A 14354-nucleotide genomic window follows, 5' to 3' on the forward strand; every position below is an offset into this window, starting at 1 on the left:
GCTCCAATAAGATGTATTTATGACCGGTCAGCACAGCACCATAAGCTCAACTAAAACACTGGGCATTTTACAACTGCCACAACGTCCTGTTAGTGTCTGGCTTCAATACTGTTGGAGCTGTACTGGAGCTACACACACTCTGCAGTGTGAATGCATACATAAGCAAACCTGGTGTGGTGGTTGTACAAAACACCAGGGGCATCTGGCTGTGGCACTGGGCAAACCAACCTGTTTGCTGCAGCACTCCAGCAAAAGCCAATTATACCAAACTTCAGTAACATTTATATCAGTGACAGACTGCAGACATTTATATTCTTCATCAATGAACAGTCTCAGCTAAGCTAAATTGTTCTGCAAAGCTTTATAGTAAGTAATTAACCCTGAATTATCAACAACAGGCAGCTATGGTAATAGTTACAAAAGAGAGAACAACTGGTTGTGCAGTCATTAGCTCTAGAGCACCAAATGAGGCAGGCAAACAGCATGGGCTGTGGTGGAATTAATAGGAGGAATGGCAGCAGCAAGTGCCAGCTCCTGCAGGGAGGGACAGTGGTGGGGGACTGAGGTAGCTGCTGAAAGACTCTTGCTTCGGCAACAGCAGCCTGTACACAGCAGTGGATAGATGGGAGTCAGATGCTGATGGTAATAAGACATTTCAGCATTAAAAATAAATCTAGTCTAATTAGGTATTTAAGAAAAAAAAAAAGAAAAAAAGAAAAAAAGAAAAAAAGACATGAACCTGACAGCTCAGCAACTGGCAGCTGTTTAGTTCTAGCAATGATCCCGAGGATAACAAATCCATACTGGAGCACCAGGAAGCGGGCAGATGAAGTGCCCTGCTGTGCACCCTGCGCTCCCTGAACTGGGCCAGCAGTGTCTGTTTTCTGAAGCTATGGGCTCACCAGTCTTGGAAAAAAGGGTATTTTTAACACTTCTAACACTGAACCCCCCTAAAATATTAGCTAATTCTTTGGGAGCCTTTGGCTGTATGCTTGTGGAGGAGCATTCACCTGCACTTGTGAATACAGGGCCAATGAAAGTGAGCTCACAAGCTCAGTACCTCAGCAGACAGATCAATCATGCACGTAGTGATGCGGGCTTCCCTCAGCATCCCTCTCTAACGACTTCCATGCACCATTTGTCAGCAGAGCGAGGAGCTCTGTGTCCCTTCTTGTCCTCTCTGCTGAGAGTGTAAATGAGGAAGGCGAATATGAGCAACCTCTTTGGAGGGATCGGATGTTGCCTGCTGGGTACTGTGCCGCAATTAAGCAACTTGTTTCACATCCCAGCATGTCTGAGACAGCAGGGTGAAACAGGAGCAATGCTAGCTAGAAATAGAGAAGGACAGTCACAAGAAGTGCAGAGGGGAAACAGAAAGCAAACAGTAAAATGAAAAACACTGACCCAAAACAAAAGAGCATATCATGCATGGGGAGCAGAGCAGTATTTTGCAAGCGGAAGCTTGCAGAAGAGGCTGCTGACCCCTCCAGACAAGGAAGCGTGTCTTTCCTCTCTACTGCTTGACTCTGTTTTGAACCAGTTACATTAACCAAACAGCTCCCTCTGCTCCTCCTGGAGCACATGAGGAACTTGTTCACATACTGCCCTAGACTTTATTAAAATGTAAGCGGCCTTTCTTCCTCCTCCAAATTTCTGGTTGGGATTTGTCTATTGTTTTTCTTTTTTGTGGCTGCACATCCTGATGTGGGACAGTGACAGCAAAGCAGGGCCTCACCCTGCCACAGTGCAACCCCCACCAGAACCACATCGAAGGGATGAGAAATACCCTTGACAAGGGGACAAGCTGCTGGGTTTGGGGAAGATGTTCACTTACTTTCTAGCTCCTTCTGCTCTCAAAAATCACTGCAAGCCCAAGGACAGGAGCTGGAGATGTGCATCTTTCATCCTTGCTGCTCCTCATCTGACAGCCAATATGCTAAGCTGTGCCAACAGCTGCAGCACGGCACAGACTGGAACAAGCAGCTTTTGTGGCATAGGAAGGAAGTTTTGCATAAACATGACAATGGTTTCTGCACTACAGCACCTGAGCCGTTGTTTTCCCTTGAACTCAATAGGTGTCTTCAGATAATTGCCAAGAGAGGATTTACTTCACCTAATGCACAGGGAGTATTAGAGGGGCTGCATTCATTTGGCTGCCTGAGATAGATCCAAAACCCAGAAAATCCCATATTTGGATTTGTCACAGAACAAAGTTCTGAAATCAATGTCACTGTAATGCAATAGGGCTTAATGCACAGGATTTCACTGGAGTTCAGCACAAGCTACATGAAAAGCTTCTTTTGGTGGAACAGAGAATATTTCTGGCTTTGATAAATCATGACTGGTTTGCCCAGCACCATCAGTTTGATATGCAGTCAGCCCCTGTTTATTTGAAATCTGTCACAACAGAGCTTTATGGCAAACTCCCAGACCATTTCCTCCTGCCTGTAACCATTCCTAAGGCTGGAAGGTTTCTCCTAATATCTAACCTCAATTTCTGCTGCAGCTAAGCCTATTATTTTTGTCCTATTTATGTGGATGCTTCCCTTCTACTTTGCAAAGTATGCTTCTTACAGAAAACCAAATTTCTCTGTCCCCTCTGGTCATCTGTTGTTTACACTCAGCACTATGTGATCTCTAACGTGACCTGTGAGTGCAGGCTTCTCCAATAGTTGTTGATTCTCTCTGCTTGGCTCCCCTCCAGCCACTTCACATTTTCCTAGAAGAGGGGAAAAAAACTGCTCAACATTTGACACAGCGCTCTCACTGAGGCCTGACTAGCGCTGAGTGGAGCTGAAGGAACCCTTCATGCATTTTAAAACTTACTGTTCTGCGTAAACATCCTCACATTGACATTTAACATTTTCACAACAGCCAGGTCCTGTTGAGTCATGCTCAGGTTGTGATTCACTCCCTGCCGAGCTGCTGCTAGACCTTGGATACCCACCCTCCCCCCAGTGCTCTGCAGGTCAAGCCCTTGTTTGTAAGCTGATGTTGCAGGCTGGTGCGTTGCTCACTTTTTCCTCCTCCTCATTTTTTTTTAGAAACAGCATGCCAAAGCTAGTTCTTGTTTCTCTTTTCCTGGAGTTCTCAGTATGCACCCCCTCCTCCCTCTGCTGACAGCACACGGGTTCTCTGTCTTCACTAACATGCTGCTTCTCCCCTCACCAACAAAGGTTTACCCAGGTTTGTTCTTTATTCACATACAGACAGCTCAAGTGAAAACAGCTCAAGATCTGCATGAGATGCACTCCTCCCATCTGGCTTTGCATGCACGGGGAACATACTGTCATGATCTCTGCAGCTCTCCAATCCCTAAGGGCCCCCAAAGCATCCACGTTCCAGAAGCTCTGGCTCGGAGCTCAGAGTGACTTGAGTTCTCTGGCCAGGGCTGGGGGCAGCCCTCATCCCTAGGAACCAGCTCACAAGCTGGGGTGTGGGTGCAGATACAGGGGTCAGCAAAGCTCTTCCTGACAATTCCAGCCCAAAGCAAAAGAAAAGCAGAAACAGTCCTCTGTTCTTCCCTGAATATTCAAGCATGCAAAACCTCTAAACGCAAATCATGCAAGTATTTTCCCCATAATACCCTTTGAGGAAGCCCTGTAAGCAAAGACTAAAAACCTCTTTTCCACCTTTGCAAGTTATATTTAGTACATAACTATCAAAGGATTGTCAAGCAATATCAGTACATCAGCATTTTCTGGTGGAGGTGCAATTCTGCACTTTTTAAAATAACAATGGTCTAATAAGCCATAAACTTAAATTTATTGAGCTACTCTGTCTGACCTCCTTAGCTGAATGACTGCAATACAATGCACACAGCAGTGTCAGTCTGTAGAGCCCTAAGTATCATCCAGAAGCTTTTACAACAGAAATTAATGAAGTCCAAAAATTTCATAAGGAATGAGATTTTGCAAACTGTTAAAAGACCTGCTAAGACAGATTGCATGACATTTTGCAAAGCACAATTAGTAAGTTCAATACTTCTCAATGACATTACAAAACAAAAATCACTTAGCTGACCATAGGCTTGCCAGGTACTCCAAAGCTGGTCTTACAGCACTCTTAGGTTGTTTGCTGATGTGACAATGAGGAACTTCAGCTGACAGTGCAAATACTTCTGGAAAGCATGAGACCTAAAAAGAAAGGAGGTGGCAAAGAAAGTACCAGTATCCGATAGATATGGTGGTAATACTGAAAATTTCACCTGAAAAAAAAATTTGCAAATCTTATGAAGCAAGAATAGAAGATAAATGCAATATCATAGAATCATCTATGTTAGAAAAGGCCTTCAAGATCATCAAGTCCATCCACCAATCTGACCACGTCCTTAGATGCCACAGCCACATGCCTCTTAAATACCTCCAATGATGGGGATTCCACCACTGCCTGGGGCAGCCTGACTCAATGCTTGACCATCCTCTCTGCGGAGAAATTTTCCCCAGTATGCAATCTAAGCTCTCCTGATGTTGAGGCCATTTTCTCCCATTCTGTCGCTTTTCACCTGAGAAAAATGTCTGACACCCACCTCACAGCAGTCTCCTTTCAGGCAGCTGTAGAGAGCAATGTCTTCCCACAACCTCCTCTGCTTCAGATGTAATAAACCCAGTTCCCTCACCTGCTCCTCATATGTTTTATTTTCTAGTCCCTTCACCAGCTTCACTGCCCTACACTGCAAACACACAAATAACCCTATATCCTCCTTGTATTGGGGGGCCCAAAGATGAACATAGCATTCAAGATGTGGTCACACTAGGACTGAATACAGGGGGATGATTACCTCCCAGCTCCTGCTGGCCACACCTTTTCTAATAAAGCTTGGGTGTAACCCCATGGGCTTTCATGGCCACCTAGACACACTGTTGGCTTATGTTGAGCCTGCTGCCAACCAGCACCTTTTCTACCAGGCAACTTTCCTCAAGCGTGTGTCAAATGCAGCACCCAGCACGTACCTTTGTTAAATGCCATACATCTGTGTGTGGCCTCTCTATCCAGATTCCTCTTCAGAACCTTCCTGCCCTTAAGCAAACAGTCCCACCAAACTTGGTCTCACTTGTGAACTTCCCCTCATCCAGATCACTAAACCAGATCTAGTACTGAGTCTTGGGGAGTGCCACTGGTGACTACAAGCAGACCGATTTCCATTCACAACGACCCTTTGAGCCCAGCCAGCCAGTCACTTCTTCATCCAGCAATCTGTATACCTGTCCAAGCCACAAGCCACAGTTTCTCCAGGAGAACACTATGGGATGGTGTCAAATGCTTTACTAAAATCCAGGGAGATAACATCCATAGCCTTTCTTTCATCTATGAAGTGGGTTATCTTGTCAGAGAAAGAGATCAGGTTTGTCAGGCAGGACCTGCCTTTCATAACCCCATGCTGGCTGCTTCTGATCACTTGACTGTCCCAATTGCATGGTGTGATGACATTTCGGATCATCTGCTCCATGACATTCCCTAGTACTGAGGTCAGACTGAGCAGAAATACAAGTTCACTAACCTCCAACCAACTGGGGTCCTCCGTAGTTAGCCAGGTCTGCTGGTAAATGGCAGAAAGTGGTTTGGTGAGCATTTCACCAGCTCCTTCGGTACCAATGAATGAATCCCATGCAGCCCCACAGACTTATGAATGTTCAAATAATGTAGTAGGTCAGTTTCCTACTCCACTTCATCCTTACTGCTAAAGACTGAGGCAAAAAAGGCATTAAGTATCTCAGCCTTATCCATACCTATCATGACTGCATTTCTTCTCATACCCAATAAAGGATGGTGTATGGGAAATTGGTAATCACAGCCTGAACATCTGATTAATCAGTGGAGACAAGTGTCTAGTCAGCTGTGGGAGCACAGGTGAGAGTAATCTAGCTGTGCTCCCAGAAAGGGTGGAGCTTGACTCCACCTCCTCTAGACCTCATTTAAAGGCTGACCACCACTAAGGCAGCATCTCTTGGACATTGCTCCCTGGTGGAGATTGCCTCAGCATTTCCCAGCAAAGGTATCTATATTGGTGAGTTTTTCCTTATAAATAACCTAAATCTGGTGGCTTTTTTTTGGGGGGGGGGCTCGGCTCTGTTAGTTTCTTACTGGCATATAGCTTTGCTGACAGGGTGCTTATAAACACTTTCTTGAATGTTAGCTTCAAGTCTATCATACTGCTGTCCCAACTCATCAGTGGGGTCAGTAAATGCTGCCACAGTGCAAAGAAATCATTAAATAATCACAAAAAAAACCACACGAGAGCAACTTGTAGTGACCCTCTACTTAGAACAAGATATCATAGGTTTACTTCAAATATCAAATCAGAACTTGGTCTCATTTTTTCCCTTTGCTTTGGATAAGCCCACGGTGGCAATCTCCACCATTAACATATGGTGAGTTCTTCCTTAAAACACTGCCAGTTTAACATATGTTTCATTTGCGCAATACCATAAATAAAGTGGGAAATTTGCTTGGCTTTCAAGAAGCACATGAAGCAGCCAGGATTTTTTCCTTACAAATAACAAATGGCCTGTGATACCACAAGGCTGAACTATTCCTACAGAGCACAATGCTCTGGTGTAGCATGCAGAAGAGAGGAAAGCCAACAATAACAGGTGTAGATAGGCTGTGGCATTGCTGCACCCATTTCATGTGCTCTGCCTAAATAAAACCACTCTGTCCAATTGGAGCTAGATAATGGATATAAAATGCTATAGTGTGGGGTTTCTCCTGTCATCCCACCTTTCAGGTGGAAGCTGGTGAAAGAAGGAAGGAAGGGAAAAAAAGGCCAACTAGACACAGTCCAATAAGTCAAAAGAACTGAAACTGAACTTTATTTTTTTTAAAGTATTCTACAATAATGGCTCAGAATACTACCGCAGCGCACAGGGACAAGGCAGTGCTCTGGGCTATGACTGTAGATTACTCTAATGCATGTATTTATCAAAGCTTAAGGAAGGTTGAAACGTGGCTGTTCAACATTTCTTAAGCAAATATTTCATTATTTTAATGCTTTCTAGGTCTTATGATAGCAGGGCTTATCAAACGCAATGTAGTCACAGAAGTCTTGCATAAATACAAATATTGATACTTTACCTTGAATATTGTATATTATATAAATTCTGCCTAATCTTTAAAAAAAATCTCCAGGTCATTATGTGATCTGGAGTCTTTCCTTTTCTTTCTCTGTAAGAGTTTTTAAATATATATATATTTATATATATATTTATATATATTTGCTATCATACATCAAAGTACATATGAATCCCATCGTTTCTGTTGTATTTTCTGCAGACAGGGCATGAAACAAAATAACCAAACCATAAATTTTCTGAGTAGCACAGGAAAGTCAAAGAGGATCTTTCCTCTTTTGCGTGTGTGTTTCAGGACTAGGGGTTTTGTTGTTCATAAACTAGAGGTCCACAGATCATTTAAAGCAGTCTTTATAAGCAAATTTACATACTTCGACATGCTTTTGTGAGGCAGTTAGTATCAAAATCCGACAGTATTTCTACAGAACCATATGACTTTCTGCGATGCAGATATACATTTCGTTTCTAAAAAGCCACAGTTCTTTTTCTACATCTGCTCTCATCAAATCCCCAGGATTCATTCATAAAATTGCCGTTCCGAGTGCTGATGCTGTTATCTCCACTGTGGATTAAGATGCACACACAATCTGGTGACATCATCATGTGGAAGATTGGTAAGTACCCTCCCCAGATCCACAGATAGTCTTTTCTATCTCTGAGCGCTCAGGATTCATGTCAACCAACAGTGCAATGTGATGATGACATGTCTCCATGCAGGCTAAGGGTCTTCTTCCATCAGAGGAATCTCTAGAGGAAAAAGAGAAATGGTATTGATTACTGACTGGGACTTCCCTTTAGATATTTTCAGAGTAGTGTTATTAGCAATTCAGAAAAAATAGAAATGCAAAAATCTGAACAATACATAAAGAGTCTCCAATTCTATGCCTTATATGAAAATCACAGAATCAAATAATTGAGTTAGAGGGGATCCTTAAGGGTCATCTGGCCCAACTCCCTTGCAATGAACTGGGACACCTACAGCTTGATCAGGTTGCTCAGAATAACCTACTTAGACAATCCATGTTTCCTAAAACAAGTTAGGCCCACCAAACCTAAGTGCAAACATCCTTTCTACTACATTTAACACAGAATCGGCACTCAGAGTAGGCAGAGCCTTACTGGCATCATCATCATTCCTCCCACCTCCTTCCAGCTGTCCTCTCCCACTTGTGATGCCATTAAAAGTCAGCCCCAACCTTATGGTGCAGGAGACTTCTTCCAACCCAGTCTTCACCCACACTTCTTTAAATGTCTCTAAGGAAAGCTAATAGTTTCTTTATTAAGCTGAGAAGGCTCTGTTAGAACTAACTGAAATTGTATCAATGCATGCACATGATTTAAATGCAGACAATAATACATAATGATCTCCCTTCTAATACAGGGTTCTCTCCTGCATGTTCTTATACTGTGACTCCCATGTACATACAGTATATGTAAAGTCTCTCATGCCTTGGACTGAAAAGTTTGTTATGCATGCAGATACCATGAGCTTGTCAGCAAACTAACTGCTAACTCTGACTGGGTATGAAATACATGGTGAAAGTAAAAGCAGGTCAGCCGGCTTTATTGTTGCCCTGTCTGTACAAGCAAATGTCTAAGGACTCATGTATGGCACCCATGTGTGACTCACCATCTGTAATATCAATCCGTGGGCTTGTGGACACAGCCTCCTCAACAGTGCTCCGGGATGCATCAGTTCGATCTGAGCCGGCAAGCGCTGCTGCTTGGCATGCTGGGGGTGAGTACAAGCTTTGGAGCAGTTCAGAGGAGCCTGATTGACTCTCACAGCTCTCAAATTCACTTGGCAGCATGTCTGTAATCCTGGGGCCAGGATAAGCAGGAGGACTTTGATCTTCTGTCTGCAAAATATGCCCCTGGTCCACTGTGGCTGAATATCCAGGTGCCAGAGCATTCAGGCTGCTGCTTACAGCTTCATCGTAGGAAGGCAGCATGACAGGAACACCGTCCACTACCACGAAGTCGGGGTCACCCACAGAGCCCTCCTGGTTGCCTCTAAGTCAAACACAGGAAAATAATCACAAAGAGCCAGGGGGTTCATAGAATCGTTTGAGTTGGAAGGGACCCTTAAACACCATCTAGTCAAACTCCCTGCAGCAAACAGGAACATCTGCAGATAGATCAGGTGCCCAGAGCCCCATCCAACCTGATCTTGGATGTCTCCAGGGATGTTGCACCCACCACCTCTGCAAGACTGCAAAGTTCATTTTCCTGCATTGGCCTGGGGACATATTCAGTAAAATACAGCTTTTTACCTCTCTCCTCTGTATGTGGTAGAATAAAGACAAAAGAAAGAGAAGGAGTCACTCAGTCAAAGCCCCATAGCAAACTGAGCACAGTCTGAAATCTCAGAATACATCACCAGCTCTGCCTAGATGTTAGCACACCTGTCTTTGTTTTTCCACCTACCTGACTCTTTATGAGTGCTGTGACAAATGCTCTCTGACAAATGCTGATAGTATTTTATGCAAGTAAAGGAAGATGCAGGAGATGTTTATGAGGGGAAAGCAAACTTTAAGTTTGTTCACAGGAAAAAAGACCCACAAAAAAACCCACCCATTTTTCATAAAATTTACGTTGCTAAATCTACAGAACCTAAAGATTTAAGTCCCTCAGCACCCAAAATTGAGTATTTAAAACTATTTTTGTTGGTGGTGGTTGGACGGTCAACTATTTTTACACACAGAATCAGGAATTCTCAGTAGTTAGCAGAGCTGTAATTGCACCCAAAATGAATCTGGCCAACTTTGCCTTCTAGCTGAGCTTCAGAAAGTTCTACCATTCTAGGGGTGCCAGTCACTGCAGGTAGACCGGAGTGTGGAAATGGAATCAAAGGCCTCAATCTTAATAAAACAATAAAATAGAATAGTAATAAAATAACATAATAAAATAATTTAAGAAAACAGTGCAAACCTCGGAAGGAAATGTGTCTTAAATTTGGTCTGGAACATTCTGGCTAAAATGACCAGTAGAAGTACTAATAATACGCTGGTAGCAGTAAATGCCACTATTTTCCATGTAGTCAGTAGAGTCTCCTGTGTATTTGGCCAGGTTTGTTCTGCAACAAAAAGACAACAATAACCACAGTTGCTAATTTATATTAATTCAACAGTACTCAGAAAGGCCAGTTAGGATGAGAGATTTCTTATATGTGTGTTTTATATGTATATACATGAATCAAATTTACACCCATTAATCTAATTCCAGACACCAAAACAGCCTTAACAGCAAGCTGTCACTGACGCCAGACTTTGCTTTTTCCCCTTGATGTTATTATTATGCATGCAATCATAAATTTAGCTTATCTATGTGTTAAAATATCAATATTCAAAAATACATTTGAAAAGCTAAATATTGAAATGGTTTAGAACCACTCAGGAAATAAAATACGCTTCATTTAATGGCATCTTAAATCAACGACTGTCACTTAAGCATGTAATAATGAGTTTCACCAGACATTACCAACCTCCTGATTTGCTCAGAAAGAGGTGGGCTACTGGAGGACAGAGGCTGCTCCCTTACCTGTTTTGACACAGTAGACTTGGTAGGAGGGGAACCACTCTCCATACTGGCAGGTAATGTATTTGTAGTCATTGGTGAGGGTGTAGCCGGGGTCACAGTAGAACTCTACCACTGTCCCATGGTTGTAGCGCTCGCAAGGCCGTGGGTGGCAGATGTAGTCTCCATGGCTGACCATTGGAGGTAGAGGGCAAACTTGGGCAAAACAGAGAGAAAAGGAGAAAGAAGTTAACCACAGCAACTGACCAGTTTGCCTCAGAATCCCCTCCAGGCTCCCTGCCCTGCGGGTGGGTACATCTGTGTGGCACCAGTGGATGAATGCACACAGCTCCTACTTTTGGCTTACACTTACACCAGAAAGCTCTGCTGTCTGTTTGCTTAAAGACATGAAAGATGGCATTGGTGAAGCCCTCCAGCTTCTGGGTGAGGGGAGGAAGGGAGAAAAGAACATGCATGACTGTAGAATGGTTACATGGGGATGAAGGGGGACAGTCAGAATAAAGACAGTCTCTTTCCTTATGAAGCATCTCAAATTCAGCTGTAAGATCTTATTTTGTTTTTTTTCAGTTTTTTTATTTTTATTTCCATTAGCACAGTTGGCTGATTGCATGCGCTAATTAAATTCTGAAATATTCAGTTTTATGAAGAAATTTGCTATCAGCAGTGCTGGAAGAGATGCTTGGCACAGGACGCTGCTTAAGCAATTACAGTTGTGCCACTGTAATTTTGTCTCACTGGGCTAAGACCACACCAGTGCTATTTGTGTTTTGTTATCTCTGAGCAGCCCCAGTGATTCCAGCGGGATTGCTGCTGGGGTGAGGCACTGAACAGAACAGAGGCTGAGACTGTGTTAATTAAGTACAGTGGTGCACATGAGGTTATGTAAATAAGACCGAATTACAACATAAACACGTGAACTTTTATTGTAGATCCCGACAAAAGAAGAAATGCCCCCTCACATTGCTGGGAAATTAATAATTCAACAGAGCTGAACGAGCAGTCCTTAGGTTGCAGCAGCTATAAAGCAGACTGCAGGCAGTGCTTTTATAAGAGAGGAAACTTATTTACTGAACAAGTATTTGTTGATTATTATTTTCTTAAGTATTGCTCCTAACACAAAGGAAGATAGGTGTAATGATGTCTAAAATGGCCACACGCTGATCGGAGAGGGCTTAATTCAGCTAACTGGATTGTTTTATTTCCCTTCAGAGGCAGTAAGGAGTGGGATCAGGGCCCCATCTACGGGCTGCCCACCCCTCCGTCTTGTGCATCCCCCCCACAGCCCAGCCCTACTGCATTGATTTAAAGAATGAAAATTCCATCTCTCTGAAGAAGAATCTTCCCAGAAATTACAATGCAGCTGCTTCTCTCCACGAGCCTTGTTACATGAATAATGTATTTCATAAAAAAATACACAAGATATTAAATGAATCTTCAAGAGATGCTGATTACAATGTGCAGCAGTGTCTGTTCCCCATCCCTTGGAGACACGGTTTTGTTTGCATTTTCACTGGCAAGGCTCAGTAATAACTCAAAATCAGAGCAAGTAATTCACATAAAAATTCATATTCTCCATACTCTGCATACTTTCCAAAGTCTCTAGGTCCATGAGAAATAGGAAGGGTTTACTGAGAGGTCAACTCAAGATTGAAAACAATTTTCTTAAGAATAGGGCAAAGGTGTAAGTCTGAAATAGCAGTAAAAGCACCTTTGTCCATATCAATGATCATTCCTCTATTACAAAGAAAACAATCATTGGAAGCAACAGTTTTGGCCTACCGTGAGGAAACCTCATATATTTTTATTATACACATTTATAGCATGAGAACAAAGACAGTAACTTAAACTTCTTTGCAAATGAGTTTTGGTAAACTGTGACGGGCGGCAGGAGACGTGTGGATGCACACATCCCTCCAAGCTACAGGGAAAGTAGAGCATGTCTTATCACAGGGGGCAACTGCTCTGATAAACAAATTCCTGCTCTCCAGCCATGCACCTGCTGCCTTTTGCGACACACCAAACCCCAAACTTTCTAATGTCATTAAGGGCCAAAGCAGCCTTCAGAATTAAAATGAATGAATAAATAAATAAATAAACGATGGCCTCAGTGCTGGTCTCCCAGCTCAGGAATGACATATTTTCCAATCAGATTAAAAAACATGCATTGTGGGTACAGCCCATATGCGGAGCTGTCAGTTTGTTTACAAATGGAGATGTGCTTTAGAAAATCTGAGGATAAGAGCATTGCTCTTAGCGTAGGATATGTTCCCTGTGCTAAAACCGGGTGCCACCCCTCCCACTGACACCCTCTCCATTTCAAGGGAAACGATCATGTACTGATGCTGCCCAAAAACGTCTGTAAACATTTCTGTAAAGTGCTGTACTATGTTCGTTGTGAGTTGGAGTAAGGCTTTAAATGGCTGTACATCCCAACAGCTCTTGCATTAAACACTTACAACAGTGGGTTCAATGGAATGGGTTTCAAAATATCATAGCATAGAAGTTTGGAAAGACAACTAAGATCATCTAGTCCAACTAATGAAGGATTAAAGCTCAGTGGAAGCAAGGCTTTCTTCTAACAGCTGGGATGTCAGAATCTGGGTTTTGGAGTCACAGGAGTTCTCCCTCATCACCTCCTATGAATGTTATGTTCATCAACTTTAAGGAACCCTCCAACAGTTGCATGGGCAAACTGGCCCCCACATGCATTTGCGATCAGGTTGATTAATAATCAGTGTGAACTAAAACTCAGGTGGCAAACTTCAGCTCACTGAAGTTTTCTAGGAAAGTTAAAATTCTTGGAACCTCAGTGATCATTCCGTGGCTTATTTGGTAATTACAGGCCATGGACTTCAGGCAAATGCATCAAATACATTTTCTGGGCACTGGATCCAGGATTTCTGGATGAGTCTTTATATAGCAGTTGGCCACAGGCTGTAAGGGGACTCACAGAGACTCTACAGCAGTATTCTCAGTCAAAACGTGAAATCATTAAATAAAAAGAATGAACAGATGTGTTCATATCACAAATAAATCCCCTCTGGTAAGCTCAACACTGCTGATACTCAGGGAAGCTATAGGGAGGAATTCCTGACTGGATCTGACAGCCAACCTCTCCTGTTCTGAGGAGCAGTTGGACCTAAGGGCTCTCCAGCTATGGGCTTTCTGCTCTGACCAGTTTTACTGAAAGATTAGTACTCTGATGAAGAACTTAAAATATGGCCTTGCATTCCAAGCAGAGTCACATATTGCCTTGGAGAAGGGGCTCTCCTTCAGGCTTATAGGAGATAGTTATTAACAAAAGACAAGTGCTGATGTCCTGGAAGCAGAGGGAATATCTGTGGTGTCCTCTGCAAGGGACAGCCCAGTACAAGGCAAGGGTGACTCTGCTCCCCAACCAATCCCAGTGGGCACTTGTTCATCAGAACAATGAATGGAGTCCTCCTCATTTTTTCTACTCGCTATGGTCAAGGAGCTTTTTAAGCTCTGCTCAGAGGATGCTGCAGTAAATCTGCACTGCTGACACTAGGACTGCTGGAGAGAGAAAGCGTTTGGCATTAGCACAGTCTCAATTAACACTGTTGGCACAGAATAAAGGTGTCACATCACTTTTTCAAAGCCAGTGGTAGAGAGATGACAATGAAGCTGCAGATACATAAAGTGCTCAAAATCTATTTTTAGTCAGTTGGTTCACTGGCACTCTGGTTAGTAGTTTAGTTTTTGCTCAGAGTAAGCATGATGTAAATT

The 14354-nt window shown here is 43.1% G+C and overlaps 1 protein-coding gene across 1 annotated transcript in view; it reads right to left on the reverse strand.

Annotated features, from left to right (window-relative positions):
• Positions 1-6783: 6783 nt before the first annotated feature.
• SUSD4 (sushi domain containing 4) overlaps positions 6784-14354 on the reverse strand; it is a 65910-nt gene continuing 58339 nt past the window's right edge. The window contains exons 5-8 of the mRNA XM_072332327.1: positions 10611-10802; positions 10002-10146; positions 8701-9083; positions 6784-7817 (exon numbers count right to left, since the gene is read on the reverse strand). Coding sequence (XP_072188428.1) covers positions 7789-7817; positions 8701-9083; positions 10002-10146; positions 10611-10802 — 749 coding nt within the window. The 3' untranslated portion in view covers positions 6784-7788. The remainder of the gene's footprint in view (positions 7818-8700; positions 9084-10001; positions 10147-10610; positions 10803-14354) is intronic.

This window comes from Excalfactoria chinensis, chromosome 3 (assembly GCF_039878825.1).
Source record: "Excalfactoria chinensis isolate bCotChi1 chromosome 3, bCotChi1.hap2, whole genome shotgun sequence".
Classification (NCBI taxonomy): Eukaryota; Metazoa; Chordata; class Aves; order Galliformes; family Phasianidae; genus Excalfactoria; species Excalfactoria chinensis.